This window comes from Nematolebias whitei, chromosome 21, assembly GCF_014905685.2.
Source record: "Nematolebias whitei isolate Nwh7 chromosome 21, NemWhi1, whole genome shotgun sequence".
Lineage (NCBI taxonomy): Eukaryota > Metazoa > Chordata > Actinopteri > Cyprinodontiformes > Rivulidae > Nematolebias > Nematolebias whitei.
In genome coordinates, this window is record NC_056518.1 from 28,531,838 (window position 1) to 28,552,905 (window position 21,068).

A 21,068-nucleotide genomic window follows, 5' to 3' on the forward strand; every position below is an offset into this window, starting at 1 on the left:
TTTATATGAAGCAGCAGAGTTTATATGAAGCAGCAGAGTTTACATGAAGCAGCAGTTAGTTCCTCTGATTTCTCTCCTCCAGGGTTCTAATTAAAGCTGCACAGCAGCTCCCTCTTCTCCTCCCACACACACGACTCACTTCCAGTTTGACGTCTGACTCAGAGATAAAACATAACGAGCAGAGCTTCAGTGAGAAACGATGCTGGTGTTTCACATCAGAGCGGAGGTACGAGCGCATCTGCAGGTCGGAGGAGCTGCTGCGTTAAATATTAATGTTGTGCTCTGATGGGGGGGGGGGGTGTGTGACGTGGGGGCTCCTGAACACTGCAGTGCTGCATCACCACTGGCGTTATGTAACGCCACAGATCACAGAGGCTCTTCATCACTCCGTCTGTTCATATCTTCCTACTGTTTCATCACAGCAAACGCATGAAACCATCTAAACAAATCTCAATAAACTGACTTCATCTCTGTATTCTGAGCCTCACAGCTTTGTTTGGTTGCAGCTGGTGAGTCATGATGAGAAACTTCTCTGTAATATCTTCTCGCTTTCTGTCTGATCTCAACTGGTTCTGGTTTTTAATTTCCTCCCCTACATACCTGAACTCCCTCGGTCTTTGTTCTACCTGTTCCTCTGTCAGATCCTCAGCTCAAGCTTTCTTCTGTCTTAACATCTGCTCTGCTTTTTTTCCACCGCCTGCCTCATGTTCTGGATTTCTATTTTACTTGATGATCTGCTGTGCAGCACCTTTTGTTTTGTAGCTGCTCTGCATTTAGATTTTTTTTCCCACATAAATGCTGCCTAAAACAATGGTAATTTTAGCTTTAAGCTACAATTTTAGCTTTTGCTCTTCTATTTGTTTTAACGTTACAATTGTAGGTAATCAAAGAGTAAAATTATTCAACATTTAGCAGAATTTTTTTGCAGAAAATGAATTTTTTTAGCGCTTTATAAAATCATTATTAATATTATCGACATTGACAGCAGTTTGCTGAGCTCCTGTGAGGATGTTTTGTGCAGCGTGAAGCTGATTGTGAACATACAGATGTTCAGACAGATGTTCAGATGTACACATGAAGTGGGTCGGAGTAAACGGGTCAGTCTGTGACTCGGCAGGGTTAACCTCTGGCAGTTTCACTGATCGGCTCCTGATGTTCGACCTCATCGACACAAACTCTTTAATCTGGCAAACCTTCAGCTGTTTCATGTCAGCTGATGATTCACAGCCTCTATAAAAACACAACTAAAACTGCGTTTCCACCGACTAACCAGATAAAATCCTCTAACAAGTGAAGTCAAATTTACTTATAAAGCACAGTTAAACTTAACTTCAGTTTTCTGATCATTAAAACTTTTTAAAAAATGAAGCCATCCATGCCTTGTTGTCATCAAGACGTTTTAACAGAAGGCGAACAGAGAAAGAACTGTAGGGTTTCAAGGGCAGATAAATCTGACAATCATCAGCATAATGTTTGTGCTGTTGTTGTTTGGCACATAGTTTTTGTACTATTTGCGCTTAGTGCATTCTTAGTGTAGTGCATTTCTTAGTTCATATCTTAGATCTTAGTGTTTTTCTTTACAATTTATACTTTTGTTGGATGTAACTGGGACCCTGTGTACACAATTTCGTTCCACCACATGTACCACATGTGGTGCAAAGGACAATAAAAACACCTTGACCTTGAAATGAAAGGTCATGTTTCCTCAGGATAGATCCCAAAGGCAGCAGATAGAGTGAAAATAAAAGGGATCCAAGAATCGAGCCCTGTGGGACCCCAAAGGAAAGAGGCACTGACGCGGATACACCATTTCCAACCTTAAAACAGAAACTCCTGTCACTTAGGTACGAACAAGGTCAAAGTTCTCCAGAACTAAACCTGCAAACGTAAAAATTATCAACAAAAGTTTGAGTTCAGAGTTCAGTTTAATGATAAACCATAACCGAGGTCTGACAAGCTGGGCATGCCCTCCACGTAAACAGTCAGCGTGCACGAGTCAGAGTGCACCGTATCACAGTTCTGACCCTCTGCAGCTCTTTAGAAATCACTCAGCTGTTCAGGAAGTCACTGTGCTGCTACCCTTGGACCTCTTTGGTTCTGCAGAGCTCTGCCGCTCTGATCCTAGAGTTGTTCTTGTTCAGCAGAACCATAAATGTCTTCAAGAGTCCTGCAGCAGAGCTCTAAACTCCCGTAGAGCCTGAACGTTTCAGGATGAGCAGAAACTGAACGTCCCACAGATAACAGCTTCTGCAGAAGCACCGGCGAGGAACCGAGATAAGGGTAACCTGTACTAATACCCAAATGTTCTAGTTCATTGCCAGATTAAGAATATCATCATCATCATCAGAAACACAATTATTCCCTCTCGCATCAAGCCTCCACAGCACAGAGGAGACATTTATTTGATAATTGTCAGCAGAAATAACCTGACGAAGCAACAAACTGCAGATCAGACTGAACCTTCAGGACAAACCTGGACTGTTCTTCCTCTCAGAGCTGACGTTCTGTTCCTCCTCATGTCTGACTCAGAAGAACCAAACCATTCAGCTCAGCAGCTGAAGAACCCGATGAGTAACCTGAGTGCGGGTCAGAAACTAATCTAAACCTTCGCATGCTCCGTCAAATCAGAGCGAGTGTTCCTGATAAATCTGCCGTCAGGCTGAGGTCACCCTGCCGGTTAATGAAACCAGCTGCAGCAGCTTAAAGGAGATTAAAGATACGAGACGATGTGAAAGAATCAGATGTGACAAGCTGACATCAGGTGTGTCCAGGTGATCTGATTGATGTTAACTGAGAGAAACACTAAAGATGTTAATCAGACATTTCAGGTTAATGTTCAGGTGATTTCTGGGGCTGAGCAGCAGGAAAACCAGGAAATCATTAGAAACGTGTTTTACATAAGAATCAGAATTCTTTAAATGACTCTGAATCAAATGTCTGTTTGATGTTATCTGTCCAAACAGTACGTTAATTCCAGCTCCTTACTGATGATGCTTTTCTGCTCCTGATCAAGCAGCAGGATGGGAGTTAGAAAAATAAATCAGAGTGGTGGTACAATAATCCAAAGAAGGATCTGAATGTGACTCGTTTAATGTTTAAGATTCAGAAAATAAAAAATGTCGCCATAGCTGAAACAAATCCAGCATTCAGCCTCTGACCGATGCAAATATCAGGTTATTAAACCATTATGGACTCAGAAACTGGAAGAAACAAACAGATTGGGTCAGCTAAAAACATGAAACACAAACAGGAGAACCATCAAGAAACTAATTACTGACTTTAAAACTGAACAGAAACACATTTCAACCAGAGAAACTGCATTTGCTGACAAAATAATCAGAATGAAGTCTGAGAGCTGCATGACTGCTTACTGCAAAAATGAAAGTGAAATGAAAAAATAGCTGAACTTTGTTAGTTAAAATATTTACAGAGGAAGAAGAAATACAGGACAAAAATGGAAAAAGACAAAAAAAAGATACATAACAGGATGCAAGAAAAGACAAAAAGATGCAAAAAAAAAGACTAAAGGTATACAGGTGGAGACAAACAGGACAAAAACAACACGTAAGTGGACAGGTCTGCATACAGAGACACAAAATGAGCAAATTTACAGACACAAACCTCAAAAAAGTGCAAAGTTTTGAAAAATTTCAAAAGGTTTTAGAAGAATTTGAATGAGAAAATATAAAGTAGGGATGCATGATATTATCGGCATGGTATCGGTATTGACCGATATTAGCAATAAAATTAAATATCGGACATCGGTCATTCCATCAAAAAAAACCTCACCAATATAAAAGGCGCTGTTTATATAAGTATATATATATATGGTGCTGTTTTGGTATGACAACGCAGTGACAAGGATGTCTGCAGCGCCAGCACAACGTTATGACGTCACGCACAGTTGAGCTTAGATTTGAGAAAATTTACAAATTTGCACTGTTCAAGTGTTGTCATTGTGTTAGAGAGAATAAATGTCATGAATAAATTTGACATTAAACATAATCCAAGTTGAAGTGTTACATCATTTTCAGCCCACTTTTTGGCATCTGCATTTTGTAGCAGCCAAATTGACAAAGACAATGCAGAATACTGTAGTATTTTGATTCCACATCAGAGAAAGCTATGTTGTCTCTATAAGTAGATCTAGGGAGGAAAAATATCGGTATTGGTATCGGTTATCGGCCAAATAAGTTTAAACATATCGGCATATCGTGCAAAAATCCAATATCGTGCATCCCTAAAATAAAGTTCAATATGTTAAACAATACAAAAGCCAAAAGACACAGCTGTAATGTCTTGAATGAGCTGAACACTTTGATATCCAAATAACTAAAATAGCTGAGTGTATGATGAAGCCCGAAGAACCTATAAGAAACTTTAGGGTGAAGCTGGTTTCAAGAGTCAGAGATGTATTGTGAGGATACTGTTGTCATGGAAACAAAGATGCAGCACTTCTTATGAAACGGAGACAGGAAGTGCACTGCCGACGCTTTTCTGTCCGAATAAACCAAAGCCCAGCCGTGTGCATGTGCGCGCGAGCGTCTGATAGAAAGCAGCATTCCAGAGCAGCAGTGAACCGACGGTCCCTCCATCGGAGCGTTGACCTTTTCAAACTAACAGGAATATTTTTGGAGCAGGAAGTGAACTTCCAGTGAACACAAAGACTTTATTTATTTTTTTTGGTTTAATTATTTCCATCAGAATCCAGTCAAACAGTAACCAAACGTAAAGGTTACCACGCTCGGCCTTTAAGTCCAGTTCATTTTCCCAGAATGCAGTGCGTCCGTTAGCTTCAGAAGGATACTGAGTGTAGGAGGACTGAGACAGGTGTGACATCAGTAAGGATCCCAGCGTGTGACTCGTTGAGAGCTCTGCAGGAACCTTGATGTGTTTCTGTCTGAACACGTATGACCCGATAACAACAACAGCAGCAGAGGCAGCTCTGGGAGTTCTGCCGGGGTCACAAAGATCCAGTTGTTTCTACCAAAACAGAGACAACGTCACGCCTCAGAACTCACCTGGAGCCTCAGCGGCTCCTTCACAAACACGAGCTAAAACACTTCACCTGAGGCGTTTCACCTCAAAGGTTTCCCCGAGAGCCTGGTCGACCCACGGCTCTAACTGAGCTTTAACTGAGGCCTGCACAAGTTGGATCGGGTCTCGCCAGGTTCAGAACAGGCAGGTTGTTCTGCTCCAATAAGATAAAGTCATAAATGTTACAGAAACAGCCGGAGGCGGCTGACAACAGCTGAAGTTGTTTACATACAACAGATGACTGATGGAAAATGTGTTTCTGTAACAATCAGGATGTTACAGATTTACATCTGACAGCGAAGAGTTCTGCTTCAACTCAACAAGCAGGGCTTTTATACCTTTTCAATATATTTAACTTTATTTACAAATCTTTTCTGGGCAGCTGTGGTAGCTCAGTGGTCAGTGCTGCAGTCTTGTAATCCTGAGGCTGAGGGATTAAGTCCTGGTTGTGTCAGGACTGGAGGCGCGTTTAGTACAACCAAATCGTTCATTTTCACTCGATGTGGAAGGCGCAGCCAAAATAAAACCTAATTTACAAATATTTTTCTTAAAATCAATGAGATTTCCTTAAATTAGCAAACTGTATGTTTTAGTCTTTATGTTGCCTTTAGCTTTTAGCTGCTGCACAGCTACTTTTAGCTACCATTCTGCTGCATTTAGTTTTGTGCCACATTTTTGCAATTTTTAACATTTAGCTAGCCTTTTGCTACGTTAAGCTTTAAGTTACCATGTTGCCACTTCTTTAAATTCCCATTCTGCTACTTTAAACTAGCCTTTTGCTGCTTTTAGATTTTAGCTGTTAGCCTTCTAATAGCTTCGATTTTTAGCCAGGCTTTTGCTAGTTTTAGATTTTAATTACCATTTTGCTACTTTATTGGTTACCATTCTGCTAATTTGAGCTTTCAGCTTGCCTTTTGCTACTTTAAGCTTTTAGTTGCCATGTTGCTGCATCTTTAAATTCCCATTCTGCTACTTTAAACTAGCCTTTTGCTGCTTTTAGATTTTAGCTGCTAGCCTTCTAATAGCTTTGACTTTCAGCTAGCTTTCTGCTGTTTTTAGAGTTTAATTATCATTTTTGCTTCTTTATTGGCTACCATTCTGCTGGTTTTAATCTTTAGTAAGCTTTTCTGCTAATTTTAGCTTGCAGCTTGCCTTTCCCTACTTTTAGCATCAGGTCATCTTTTTACTACTTTTAACTTCTACATTTTGATATTTTTAGCTAGCCTTTAATACTTTTAGCATTTAGATAGCATTTTCTTACTTTAACCTTTTATTTAGCCTTCTGTTATGTTTAGCTTTTAATTAATCTTTTGCTAGTTTTAGCTTTCAGTTAGTATTTTGCTACTTTTGGCTCAAAGCCAGGCTTTTGCTACCATTATTTAGCCTTTTAACACTTTAAGCTTTTAGCTAGTGTTCTGCTTCTTTTAGCTTGAACGATGTGCTTCTTCAGCAGATGTCAGTGAAGATGTCCAGCTGTCAGAATATTTCAGCAGAAAATAAAACTTCTCTGGTTTTGGATCAGAGCTGAAGCTGGAGGCAGGCCAGAACAGAACCAGAACCAGAACGGTCACCATAATACTGTGAGCACTAAACTGCTGAAAAGCTAAAGTTCTGCTGAGGAGGCAGGCAGGTTTGGACTAACGCAGGCGTTTGAGGAACATTTGAAATCCTCAAATTGATATAAAATAATGTCTATAATGTAAAAATGAACATTTTACAGGAACCAGATGCTTTTATTCACCTTAGCTGAACCTGTAAGACTGATTTAAGAGAAAACAAGCATTTTATTTATAGACTAGGAACTAAACTGTGTGTTCTTGTTCCTTAAAGCAGAACGATCAGAGAACGTTCCTAGAGAACAGCATGGGATTGAGTTCAATCTGGTTTTTATCAAATCGCTCCAACAAACAAACTTTGTTTATTTATCAGCGCCGATTTTTAATCTGTGAGCTGGTTCTGAAAGACGAAAGACGTTTCTGCCCCTGAACCGGTTCCGTCTCCTGACTGATGCTGGGCGTCGGAACTGGAGCTGCTGAGATCTGCGGCTCCGGAGGTGGGAGGCAGATCTGTGTGGGATGTGTGATGTTCTGCTCTGATCCTTCTCTCGTGGCGTTATGCAACGGGTCAGCGCTCGGTTCTGTCTGTTCCCGCTGACAGGAGCCGTTGGAGTTCACGGGAACGTCTCAGGAACCTGTAGAGCATTTTAGAGTCACATCACAGGTTCTGTTCGTCCGTTTGATCCCACTAATCCAGAACTTTCTCCCCCTCCTCTGAGTCAGGACTGTGTGGCAGCTCTCGTTGTGGTTGTGTGTTTCCAGGGCAACAGTTGCTCGCAGAGTTGTCTGTTTTTCCTGGAACAAACTTCCTCTCCGCCAACATCAGAGTGTTTTCACACAGAAATCAGATTCCAGAGTTTTGGTGTGTTTTGTTTCTCTGAGTCGGTGTGAGATCTGTTCGTTCGGAGAGGATGGAGCGTCTGAAGGTTTTACACGTGAGCAGTCAGGATTCGTTTGTCGCAAAACGTTCAGTTCAGAGTTTGATTCTTATTAAACGGTGACAACACTCAAACAAACTGCAGGAGAATTTATCACCCGCACATGTCACAACCAGGTAACGTTTCTGCTCATGTTTGTCTGTACTGTTAGCAAAATATCTCACAAATCAGCTCCATCTTCTACACGGAGGCATTGGAACCCAGACCTCCCACCGAGGTGTTTCCAAGCCAGAGAGTTCTGGGTCTTCCTCGAGGTCGCTGATCAGGGGGACATGTCCAGAAAACCTCAAAAAAGAATGTGTCCAGATCAGAAGTTCATTTCAGCCACTTGGATCCAGGATCTGGCTCTTTCGGTCCTGATCCAAACCTCAGGACTGCAGGTGAGGGTTGGAGCGTAAACCAGTAAATCCAGAGCTTTGCCTTTCAACTCAACTTCACCACAACTGACCAAAGCAACACCCTCATCGCTGAGGAGGAGGCCCAATTCATCACTCCATCACTCATGAACAGGACGCCCAGATACCTGAACTCCTCCACCTGAGGCAAAGACACCCCCCCCCCTCCAACCCAGAGGGGGAGAGCTGACTCTAATCCTAACAGCTTTTTAACTAAACTCAGGAAATAACATCTAGAACTGAGTATCTTTCAGAATTTATCCTGATCAAGATGGCTGCCACAGCTGACTGATATCTCGGGCATAAAAAGGTGGCGGGCGACATGCATTTGTTCCACGAGTTCCAGTCTTTATTTAACTGTGACTTTAAGAAGTCAGAACTCTCAGCTGTTGCGTTGACAAAGAAGCTAAAAACTTTAATTGATGCCAGATCACAAGTTTATTTCTGCTTCCTATAAATTTATAACGAGAAGCTCATCAAGATGTTTTTACACTGACGCAAACATTTTTTTGTGGGTTGGATTGAATTTTTAAGTTAACAGTCCAGTGACCTTTGACCTTTCTTCCTGTTAATGTGTTTCTTATATTGTCACCTACAAAACTGCTGTTTTTTGTAGTTTTCTGTATAAACGTATTTCATTATATCTTCGGTATTTTTCCATTTGCTATGAAAATATCCCTAAAAACAGGAAATAAACCACGTTTTCAATGGATCTGTCAAGGCCAATTATAAGTAAATTAAAGTGTAAATTAAAATAAGTTGAGCTCGTGTTGCTTCACTGGACTGATATAGAAAATGACGAATCAATACAATATTTGAGCTGTTAAATACCTCAATTCTCTGTCAATTTGCTGGATAAATTTGAATATTATCATTGTGCTTAATTAATGTGATTGTATTGAATTATAATTAGGTGAAATTATTCAGAATTCAACTCCTTCTGCACATTTTACAAGATATGCTTTCAGCTATTTCGGCTGTTTGGTTACCAGATAGTTCAGCTCATTTAGGAGATGGGTGCTACTTTTGTTCTTTATAACTTTCAGACATTTTAAAATATTTAATTTAAACTTTATTTATTTTTTGCTTTGATTTATATAAACAGGATTTAAATTTTTAGCTCATAGTTTTAGCTCATGTTGTGTTAATTATTGGTTTTAAATACATTTGTTTTGGTTTATCTTTTAGCTAATGTTTAGTTCATTAGCTTTATCTATGCTTTGAGAATTTTAACTTTTAGTTATAAATGTGTTAACTTTAACATTTAACCAAGGGTATGTCAATTTTAGCTTTTTTCTATGTTTTTGCAGATTTAGACTTTAGTTAGTTTTATAGTTTTAGCTAATGTTCTGCTTGTTTCAGCTTTGACAACTCAGTTTCAGCTAAAAAAAAAAATAAAAATCAGTTTCAGCTTCTTCAACAAACTTTAGCTGTTATTTAGCTCTCAACAGTGTTCTCAGTAAATGTTCGCACAAAAGGTAGATTTGATTCAGAACCTGTTTTGGACCTAATTTTAAAGATTTGTTTTCTGTGTGTTGTTGTTGTTTGTGCCCTGGGATTAACTTTTGTTTGTTTAAATATAAACTGAACTTAAGTGAAACCGCGAACAGAAGCGCCTTATTAATTTTTATTTTTAACAGAACCTGCTTCTAAAAGTAAATCTGCCAAATAGTCCCTCCGCGCTGCTCTGCGGAGGGATACCTCCTGTCCCTGCTGGTGGTCACATATGGATCTATAGTCTATAAATTAGTAAACAGGTCACGTGCCAAGGGGTTTCTTAACGGGACTCTGCTGGTTCTGGGTTTCGGGCCCGGTTCTGCAGTTTAGGACCTGCGGGTCGGAGTCGGTGTAAAAGAACTATCAGAACCTCTCATCACTGGACCGAACCTCTGAACTTTGTCCCGCACGGTGCTCCTGAGGAGGAGGAAGACCCTCATGAATACCTCCGCAGTTTCACCCCCCCAGCTGCTTCCACAACTAAACTTCTCGGACCGTGCGCGCGCTCTCCGTGCACGGTGTCCCGGCTGCGGTACCGACCCGGATGCTCCTACCTTGCAGGTTCTGGACTCGGATGTCGCTGATCTGTCCGATGAACTCCTCCCGCTCGAACCAGTCCTCCCAGCCGTGTCCAGCCATCGGAACCGCGCTGATGGGGATCCGGGTCGGAACCCGGAGAGTCCGGCCGCAGGATCACGCAGGGTCCGGGTTCAGAACCACTAGAGTCCGGCCGGAGGGTCTGTTCCGGGCTGCGGTCTGTTCTCCAGCCGGTCCACAGAGACACCGAGCGGCTCTCCGTCAGCACGCCGACATCCCTGCTCCGCGCTGCGGCTTGGTCCGCGTCAGCACCGCGCTGTGAGCCGCGGAGCTCCGAGAGGAGGAGGAGGAAGGAGCCGCCGCACCTGGTTGGTGTTCGCGAGGTGGGATGGAGCTGAGCCAGGCCCCGCCCCCTCCTCCACCTCCGCCTTCCTGCGCCAACACGCGCAGAAAAACAAAAAACATCCCACACAATCTGTTTGTTTTTAATGGTTATATTTAGATAGTTTGGTTTCATCTGGACTTTCTGCCTCTTCCCAAGCGGCGTGTGCAAATACAAAAATAACTAGAGAAATTGCATTTCCTTAGAAAATGCAACGTGAATGCTTTTGCTGCAGAACCTGCTGAAAAACAGCTTAAATTGGCTAAAAACATGCTGAAATTGTAGTTGAAGTGGAAGAAGTTAGAAGAAGAAAGCAGAAAGAAAACATATTTGCTGAATTTGGTTTAAATAGGCTGAACTGAGCACAAAAATTACTAAGATAGCTAAAAAAAAAGCTGAAATTAGCAAGAAATAGCTGAAAAGTAGCTGAAACAGCAAAAAGAAGCTTAAATTACCAACAACAAAAGTGGAGAGAGCACAATTGTGCCCAATTAGGATGAAAGAAGCAGAAATGAACACAAAAAATTGGAAATTGTCAGAAAAAAAAGCAAAAAAATTGCACACACAAAAACAACTGCTGAATAGTAGCTTTAAAAAAGGCAGAAAGAAGCTTTAATTACCTAAAGAGAGTAGAGAGGCCACATTTCCACCCAATTAGGATTATAGAAGCAGAAATGGACACAAAAAAAGAAATTATCTGGAAAAATAAAGTAGATATTAGCACAAATAAACCCCACAGCTGAATAGTAGCTAAAAAAAAAGCAGAAAGAAGCTAAAGTGGAGACACGATTTTGCTGAATTAAGCTGAAAATTTTTTACTGAGTGCAAAAATTGTGGAATAAGTTGAAAAAGCTAGAATTAGCATAAAACAGCTAAATAGTAGCTGAAACAGTTGAAACTTGCAGAAATAATCTGAAAGGAGCAGAACAAGCTGAAATTAGAAACAAGTTAGAAGAAACACAAAAATGTTATAGTTAGAATAAATCTGAAAGGTGCAGAAAACAGCTGAAATTAGCTGAATTAGCTTCTTTTTTTTTTTCACAAGGAAGCTGAAAGTAGCTGAACCAGAACAAAATGAGAAAGAAGCAGTAAAAGGTTGTAAACGGATCTAAAGATCTGAAGGATGTAAAATGAGCTCAATTCATTTTCAGTGGGGGAAAAATGGCAGAAAAGTCACAGGATCACAATGAATAAGTTATTTTTTAATCAGCTGCCACATTAAAACATGTCATAAAAGGCAAACTATAAAATCAAACAAAGAGGTTATCCTGAACTTTATCAGATGGTGCCATTTGAAAGAGTTTACTCCAGTAGTTTTCCAGATATATATACATAGTTCTGAAGTGCGGGTTTGCACTCGATGTAAACAAACTGAAATCAAACTAGCTGTGTTCTGCAAACAAATGCAATGGAATCAGGCGCCCGTATGGACCTCAGAGATGTTTGGGTGGAAATAGAAGAATCTGCTGCTAAATAAACGACAAAAGGTGATTAAGGCGGCCTATTTTCAGACACTTCGGCTGTTTCTGTAGGTGAACAAACACCTGTGTGAGCTGGCAGCAGCTCAAAAATTTTGCTTCTATTTTTATTTTTTGTAGCAACCATCAATATGAAGACAAATGTGCAGGTTTTTTTTAACTTTGTTTATTTTAAGCTGTTTTTATTTCTGTCTGTATCGGCTACGACCATCAAACAGGTGAATCGACAAGCTCAGGTGAGTGTCGAACATAAGTCTTCATCACGCTCCAGTTCACTGTTTAGAACCAGATCCGGCTCAGCTGAGCCCATAACGAGCAGAGGAGGATCTTTCATAGAACTGGTCCTCATCAGTTTAATCATATCAAAACCAATCTGTGCCCGACTAATCATCAGAGAAATGTCCTCAGGAAGGATCCAGCATGTCCATCTCTGCCGACCAATCTGGACCTCAGATGGTTCTTCTTCAGATCTGGTTCTGATTTCTCTTATAGCCACAGACAAAGGTCCAAACCAGGGGTCTGCAGTGGTTCTTTATAGCTTTGACTGAAAAATAACACCCAAGTTAATATTTATAGTATTTATATTCGGAACCACAACAAAAAATATTAATGGTAGCTGTTATATTGTGCAGTTTTCAGCAATATGTGGATAAAAATTATATTTAAATGATTTTTAATCCAAAGAACAAACCAATTAACAGCTGACTCGTTAACCCAGCCACACAGGTTGATCTTTTTCTGCAATGCTTTTAACACATTTACAGCGAAATGTTAAGGACAATCTGCAAAAATATGGCGTCAATCTGCGAAAATAATTTAAATACATGCAGATATCAGTTATTATTCGATTTCTGTTAAATATCCAACAAACTGTCCTAGATTTTATGTTCAATCAGATAATTTATAAGATTACAAGATTCTTAACTTTTCATAAATATCACGAGTCAAAGAGGTCTTCAAACTTCAATTATTAAATTATATCGAAAGGTTTCCCTTTATTATAAAGAGGGGGGCTCTTTATAAAAGTTTGGGCTTTTCCTTTGTCTTAAAATATATAAAAAATGTTGATAAAACTCAACATTTTATCTAAAATGTTCATTTTAGAATGTAACAAACTGGTATTTCAAATGGAGTTTTATTATTAATTATCTTTATTTTAAAGTTTTACTATAGGTTTTGCAGCTCAGGACACATTTTTTGTGTGTTTGTGGGGAGAAAAGGGCAGAAATGTGTCTTTGGGTTGTAGAAGTTGCATTCTTCTGGTCTAAAGTGAAACAGAAATGTTTGCTTCTGTTCACGTTTCTCAGATTAAGATTAGCTCTGACTCTGATAAGGACAGGTGCAGCTGTGGAAACAAACTGTTCAAATTTAACCTGAAAACTCAGCTCATTTCATCTGGGTTGGCTAAAACCAAAAAAAAGTTTTTATTTTAATTAACTACATTTAACAGCTAATAATATACCCTTATACTTACAAATATATACATTGAATCTCTTTTTACTTTGTTTTAATTGTGTACACTATAATATATAGGATAATTTTTTTGAAAAAAATTTGTTGACTTTTTCCCCACATTTGTATTATTTTCTGAATTTTTTAGCACTGTGGATGTCAGAGAAATTTAATTTCAGCCGTCTTTACATCAAAGTTTGAGGGGAATAGAACCTAAATAAATGATTTATTAAAAAATTAAACACAGGCTGACGTGGCAGCAGCTACTAAAATAACTATTCAAGGAGACGTGGAGGAAAACCAGACTTGGCACAAATCACAATGACTGATGGTGGAGTGAAAACTGAGAGACTGTAAGGACAGGGACTGGTGAATGGTGTGGAAACATCTGGAAATATCACAGCTGGGGACAGATGAGAGTGGGCGGGGCATCTGAAGGAGCAGAAACATGAACTGAAGCAAATCAACAAAACTCTACAATCAAACACAGAAACACTAAAACCAGATCCTGATTAGGATCCTACAACAGAACTGACGTGAACTGTGACCGTTTTATTCAGTTAAACTGTAACTATTTACATTTGTAATATATTTACATGTCTTATATAAATTAAGTACATTTTATTTTGTTTTCATATTAATGTGTTAAAGTCAAATCATTTGAATAAATTATAATTGATTTGCGTGAACATTTAAATAAACGTTGGACAGAAGAAACTGTTGTCCCTTTCATTTATGTTTTTTAATTAATGTACAAAATACACAATAATACACATCAAATAGCATTTTAACATTTAACAGCCCATAATTTTTGACTGAATAATTATGGGATGGGAGGTTTTATGAAGGGTTAAATGTTAATTAAATATAATAATAAATACACTGATCCCAAATCTCTTAGAAAACATTCAAATGCTTGATTAAAATTTAAATATTCTTTACGAGTTTGGTTTAATACAGTAAAATAATCCTGGTTTGCAACAAACAGAAACTTTAGTTAACAACAAAACTCGTGCTGAAGCCGTTTCTCCTCCGCCTCCATCGTCCCAGCTCACGGTTGCAGCAGGGAAACAGAATCAGAACCAGCAGAACCTCAGCTGGTCAGCAGGGAGCTGACACACAGCAGCTATAATTAACTGAGTATGTGGCTCTGAGTCCAGACTGAACACGTTTCAGTCATTTCCTCAAATTAAAATCATATTTTCACACCACAACTGATCAATTTGATGGATTTAACTTTGCAGAGACCAACACTTCCTCTCTGAGCTGAACTGGACCTCTACGGTTCTGTTTGAATACAATTCATCATCTAGAACCCACAAATGTTCCACAGCTGGAGCTCCTTAAAGGTAAAAAATAAATGTTCTGATTAAATCACTGATAAAGACCTTCTGGAGCAGATTAATACAAACTGGAGGCTCTTTCGTTGAGATGTTGTTGTGATTCTTTGGCAGAATCTGAGGTCCAGATTGCAGCACAGCTTGGTGGGCCTGGCTGAGGAACACGAGGGGGGCGGGGGACCAGAACCAGAACACACAGTGACTGCTTTTTATCAAACATAAATGTAGAAATTCAGAAAATCTGTGTTTTTCCTGCAGTATCTTGTTGACTCTTTATACTTCAGAGCTCTTCAGGCTGCAGCTGACCTTCATCAGCCTCATCTTCATCGTCTGTTTAAGTCATGAAGCTGGTTCTGTTTAAGTCATGCCGTCAAACTGACAGGCAGCAGGAACTGAACTGGAACTGAGGTGCTATTAACCACAAAAGGTCTGGTTTAGCATGTCAGAGCATGCTGCATTCTGTTTCTGACCCCTGAAACCTTCAGCTGTTCAAACAGGTGAGCTCACCTGCTCGCTGTGTTTCAGCAGAGTTTCAGACGAATCAGACAAATAAAGACTCAACTGTTATCTGAGCTAAACAGAAAAATCACGTGTTGGTGTTTTGGTTCAGAAAAACAACTTTTCTTTAAATGAGTCAATAAATTCAGTTTCATGTTGACTGTTTTGATGTAGAGGCTGATGCTGCCCTCTAGTGGAAATGTGAGGAACTAAATCAACATCTGATCATATCCTGATGCATGCTCAATAATCCAGGTAGAAAAATCCAAAAAAGTTCAATCTGGTCCTCTGGACATTCAAAACATTTATTTTCTAAACATAACGTCCCAGTGGCTTTTAAACCCCAAAATACATTACGGCAAAGACTGGTTCATCCCAAAGATCCAGTCCCCCGGCACAGAGTAATATTGTGTATGCTGTTCAGTGTCAGGAGGGTGATCAGTCTTACACCGGGGAAACTAAACAGCCGCTGGCCAAAAGGATGGCCCAGCACAGAAGATCAAGATCATCAGGCCAGGACTCTGCGGTCTACACTCATCTCCAGGCCAGCGGTCACTCTTTCAGGGATGAAGATGTTCACATCCTGGATGGAGAGGAACGATGGTTTGAGAGAGGAGTAAAGGAGGCCATATTTGTGAAAAGAAACCGTCCATCATTAAACAGGGGTGGAGGTCTCCGGGTTCAACTGTCCCCCTCTTACAATGCTGTGATTGCTAGTGTCACTCAGCCCTCTGTGAATAGTAAACAGCCATCAGTGTGCTAATGATCCATTGTTAGGCTGATGGTCCTTCTTGACCATGTGAGCAGCTGGTTTTGGTTGTCAGCAGCAAAACTGGTTGATCCACTCTGAGAAGGTGCTATTTAAGAGACTGAGCTGAATACAGCACCTCAGACTGAGGAAGTCTTTCAGATGAGAGACGAAACGTTTCTACATTTTTTTTTGCTTTGTTTTGTTTTTTGGTTTTTTGAATGTCCAGAGGACCAGGTTTAACTTTTTTAGCTTTTTCTACCTGGATTATTGAGCATGCATCAGGATACAGTGAGATTATGTTCGTACAGTCGTCCGAAAGATGGGCGGAGTGCACGTTGCTGCTGCTCCTAAGAGCGCAGCCCCTTATTCTTTTAGATAGAAATGGGGAAAAGGCCATGAGGAGCGGATAATGGTATTACAAAAAAGATCCCTTCACACCTTGTCCTTGTCAGGACACGATTTAAGACATCAAAAAAATCTACCAGCAAACACATTTATAGACGCATTACATATGCATTTGACGACAAGACGGTGAGATTTGACCATGAAGCACTTCCAGATAGCACCATAGTCCTGATAAGACGTTGGTGTCAGCCGGTCCAGCTTTGATAAGCATTCACAGAAGTTCTCGGGGCGGTTGCGATAGAAAGAGCCTTTTTGATTCATGAATCATGATTCCAATGATATAGGCATCTTCTGTGTCCTCCTGAGACAACACGGAAAGGCACATCAACTTCCAAACTCCCCTCGGATCCATGACATATCCTGCCGTGTGCATCTCAGCGGGCAGGAGGGCTCTCCAGGACCCTGTCGCTTTGTGGAAAAAAATGCATCTATTTCGTTAAAAGACCAGCTGACCAGATCCATGATTGTAGTTTACGTTTCAGAAAATGTGTAAATAGGAGCTCCGATACACAAGACAGAGAGCAAAAAAGCAGGAGGAGGACAGGAGAGGGAAGAAAGGCATCCGTCTTGCACGAGAGCGAGTGAGTAGGAAACAAAACTTCTCGAAACATAAAGTTCCAAAAATCAAAATAATGGCTCCTATCTGCTGAATGACATGAACATTTTATATATGAACAGTTAAAGTAACACAAATTATGCAGAAAGAGTTAGATACAAATAAAAAACTAAATAAATAAAAATGAAAACAGGATAACAGTCTGAATGTTGAGACAGAATTGAGACAAATATAATAAAAATCACTCAGCGGCTGATCCTGGGTCAGAATATTTAATGCTGATTCAAACAGGAAGCTTTCTGCTTTTATGCACAATCAGAAAAAAGAAAAAAAAAATTCAAGCTTCATCTGAGCATGCTCAGTAACAGTTAACATGTCTGCAGCTTCATGAAGCTGACATGATGCGAGACGCTTCATCACACAAGGCTGATTTCAGAACAGCAGGTTTTAGGATGTTTTAAGGTGACCGTATCGAGGAAAGGGATTAGCTTGGCTATTTCATATTTCCAACATCACCTGAACGCAGCAACCTTCATAATTACACTGAGTAATCACAGTCAGGAGTCGGAAACAAAGACTTGCAGGACATGAATGTGAAGTGATAGACTACATAATCTCACTGGTTTAGTCTAAGAAAATGTAATTAACATAATCTGTTTACCTTCAATATACTAAAATTATGATTTATGATCACCTACAAAACATATGCATTATAATGCACAATGCTTCATGGTCCATTTCCACTGATATGGCGAAGAACGTTTGTACTTTTACTGAACCACGGCTTCCAGGGCGCCATTCGACGCTACAAAATGGCTGCCTCACTATAAAGGTCGGTGAATGAGCGAACCATTCAAACGCAGCCTTGATGAGACTCATAACATTATTAGTTATTAATCCCACAATTTTAATATAAAAATAACCCAATGAGGCATTAAATAAATATGAACATAAATAGCAGGTTTCAGCTGTAAGCTGTAACTTTTGGGATTTGATTTTGGCTTAATGAACAGAACCTGCAGCCAGGTGAGCTGAGGTGGGCGTGGCCTGTCTGACCCAGAGTTAACCTGCTGCAGTTTGACTCAGGGTCAGTATTTTTTGGTATAAACAGAGGAAGACTTCAGTCTCTGAGCAGCAAAACAAGGAACAGACGGTGAGAACCTGCACAGAGTTCTTGTTCCTGCAGACCTGCTCAGAGACACCGGGCCCAGGTTCTGATTCTTTATGTGGGAGGGGGCCCGTTGTAGCGCAGCATGACGTTGAAAGACCGGGCGAAGTTGTTGGAGAGCGAGCAGCTGCTACCTTCATCCATGAGCGGCAGCAGGAAGGCGAGGAGCAGCAGAGCAAGGAGGAGGAGCCACAGGAGGAGAGCCAGGCGGCAGATCCGCTGCAGCAGCCCGGGTTTCTGCAGACACACACAGAACACACTGAGCGGGTCCACAAAGACCTGGACCAGTCTGGGTAAAGTGATTTTTTTAAACATGTGTAGTTACCTTTTGCAACACTGGTTTGGATCCCACCCTCTGACTGGTTGTGAACTTATACAGAAACAAAACAAACAGAACATTTTTATTAGAATGTTTATGTTAACTCTTTAAGTAAACAAACAAAACAAACACATTTTGTTCAAACTGCTGCGAGCAAAGTGTTTACTGTGTCAACATGAAGCTTTAAACTTTCTGTATCCAACAGAATAATCAGCAGGAACCAGAATACCTGCAAATGTCAGGCTCTACTGCCCCCTGCTGTTTATATAACGACATTACAACAACTGGGGAGAAGATTTTCTTCACAGTATTGACAGAAGTGAACATTTAACAGCTGTAACATTAACTAATTCTGTGAATCTACCAGCCAGATGCTGTGCAGATGTTTCCTCAGGTAACTTTTTAATGCACCTGGAGAATCGACATCATGAACATTAAGTTTCCTCATTATATGGTTTGATTCTCTGTTTATTGCATGCATCTGATTTCCTGTTTGTCTGTATTTTACTTACAATTTAACTACTTCTGCAGACTTTCTAATTTAGCCATAAATCAGAACATTCATCTCATTCAGGATTTGGGTGCTGGCTTTTGGTTTCTTTTATCCTTTTCAGAATATTTAACTTTATTTTCTTAGATTCTCTCCGTAGAAATACACCGAGATCTTTTCAGTTACTTCAGAAATAGTGTCCGTTTGAAATCTGCTTAAGCTACTTTTAGCTTTAGCGTCTGTTTCAATTCATTTGGCCAGCTCTTTTTGAGATTTTTAAGTTTTAGTTTACCCTTTTGATACTTTTAGCTAGCCATGTAGTATCCATTTAGATTAAATAAATAATGATTTATTCTCAGGAATAAATATTAATCCATCTGTTTAGTCAGTCATTCATTACTTACTTTCAGCTTTTTACCAGCCTTTTTCCTCTATAGCTTTTAGCTAGCATTTTGCTGCTAGCAGTTTTTTAGCTCTCAGCATATTGATAGTTTTCATTTTCTACAATCAAACCTTTTCGTTTATTATCTTATCTTTGTGTTTATAAATGTTTATTAACATCCTGGAAGTGTCCATGATGACATGAAGCACCAGAGCAGAGTCAGATCAGTGAACTGGACCTCCTCCTGAACTCAGAACACGGTTCTGGCTCAAGTTGAAATTGTCGCTTCTATAAAACATGAAGACCCGGTCTGATGGTGATTCAGAACTCGAGGGATTTAAAGAGGTTCTCTGTCAAGTCTTCTTCTCTCACCTTAGAGCCGGTTTTGATCCTGGTTCTGTTGTTGCTCGCCTCCTTCAGGTTGGTTTTGTAGAGCAGCCAGTGGTACCGAAGCTCCTCCAGAGCTTTGTCTTCAGCAGGAGTTTCCTGAAGCAACATCTGGAACATCTGTTGACCTTCAGGCACTCTGGATTCCAGAACCTGCAGCAGCAGAACACAAGAACGTAGGTTTACATGTTTTCCGTGTTATTAATGTTACTAATATGTTAATAACATGCTATTAACGTGTTATTAACATGTCACTAATATGTTACCAACATGTTATTCAAACATTAAAACATATTACAATGTTATCAAGATTTAATGTTAATTTTATGTTAACATACTAATTATGTGTTAATAACATTACTAATAGTTTAATAATATGCTTTACATTTATCAACATGCTAAAGTTACCAAGATTTTAATAATGCTAATTTTACATTAATAACATACTAATAATGATTTATTAACATGTTACCTTCTTATCACTGAGCTCATTCCTAACATCAGTAGTTCACTCTGATCCGTTTACCTGCAGGGTTTCCTGTCTGCTTCGGACCTCCTTGGTGCTGAGTTCTGCCCAGTTGGTTCCTAGGTTATCTAGGACTTCTTTCTCTCTGGACAGCCAGGCCTTGAACCGGGCCCAGTTGGGTCCTCTGCTGCCCTGCAGGATCCAAACACATCTTAAATCAGTGCTCAGCTGTGACTTCATGTCCATTTTAAGAGGAAATCAGAACTTTCTGTGTGGACAGTCAATAAATCTACCAGCAACAGATTGTTCTGACACGGTTCTGACAACCAGAACCTAAATTGGACGGTCAGTCGTTACAGCATCTGAAACCTGATCACTAAACCCCCAGAAACCAAGTTCTGACAGGGTTCTGACAACCAGAACCTAAATTGGACGGTCAGTCATTACAACATCTGAAACCTGATCACTAAACCCCCAGACCCAAGTTCTGACAGTTGGTCTCATCTCCTCTGATGAGACCAACTGATCTGGAACCAACAGGTTTACAAACAGATTCTAATGATGCTGCAGGTTTCTGAAACAACAGAACCTTCAGAACCACCTATTTCTGCTAGAAGCATTAGATCTGATAAAACTTTAATATCTGACAAGGTCCAACAGCACCAGCAGAACCTGTTCAGAAACCAGCTGCTGATGCTTGTGGTAATTGAGTTCTCAACCGAACATCTGGACAGGACCGGTCCACTCCTCCAGTGGAAAGTTAGTTCAGTTTTAATGATCCGGTTCAGAAACAGTAAGAATTGCAAATGTTTACCCTGCTGCCGTCTTCTGCTCCGGACCCGGATGTCTTCTCAGCATCTGGATCACCTTCTCCTGCAGAACGTCTCAACCTGAGACCGTCTGATGATCCGATACTAGAACCAATCACTTCCACTCTGGACCCGGATGTCTTCTCAGCATCTGGATCACTTCCTCCTGCAGAACGTCTCAGCCTGAGACTGTCTGATGATCCGATACCAGAACCAATCACTTCC

At 40.2% G+C, this 21,068-nt stretch overlaps 2 protein-coding genes across 2 annotated transcripts in view; both read right to left on the bottom strand.

Annotated features, from left to right (window-relative positions):
• Nucleotides 1-10,289, bottom strand: part of clmna (calmin a) — a 90,607-nt gene extending 80,318 nt beyond the window's left edge. Inside the window, exon 1 of the mRNA XM_037695133.1 lies at nt 9,978-10,289. Within this exon, the coding sequence (XP_037551061.1) occupies nt 9,978-10,062 (85 nt within the window). The 5' untranslated portion in view covers nt 10,063-10,289. The remainder of the gene's footprint in view (nt 1-9,977) is intronic.
• A 7,755-nt stretch (nt 10,290-18,044) lies between these two features.
• Nucleotides 18,045-21,068, bottom strand: part of syne3 (spectrin repeat containing, nuclear envelope family member 3) — a 15,716-nt gene continuing 12,692 nt past the window's right edge. The window contains exons 15-19 of the mRNA XM_037695299.1: nt 20,849-20,901; nt 20,095-20,226; nt 19,554-19,721; nt 18,316-18,345; nt 18,045-18,227 (exon numbers count right to left, since the gene is read on the bottom strand). Coding sequence (XP_037551227.1) covers nt 18,045-18,227; nt 18,316-18,345; nt 19,554-19,721; nt 20,095-20,226; nt 20,849-20,901 — 566 coding nt within the window. The remainder of the gene's footprint in view (nt 18,228-18,315; nt 18,346-19,553; nt 19,722-20,094; nt 20,227-20,848; nt 20,902-21,068) is intronic.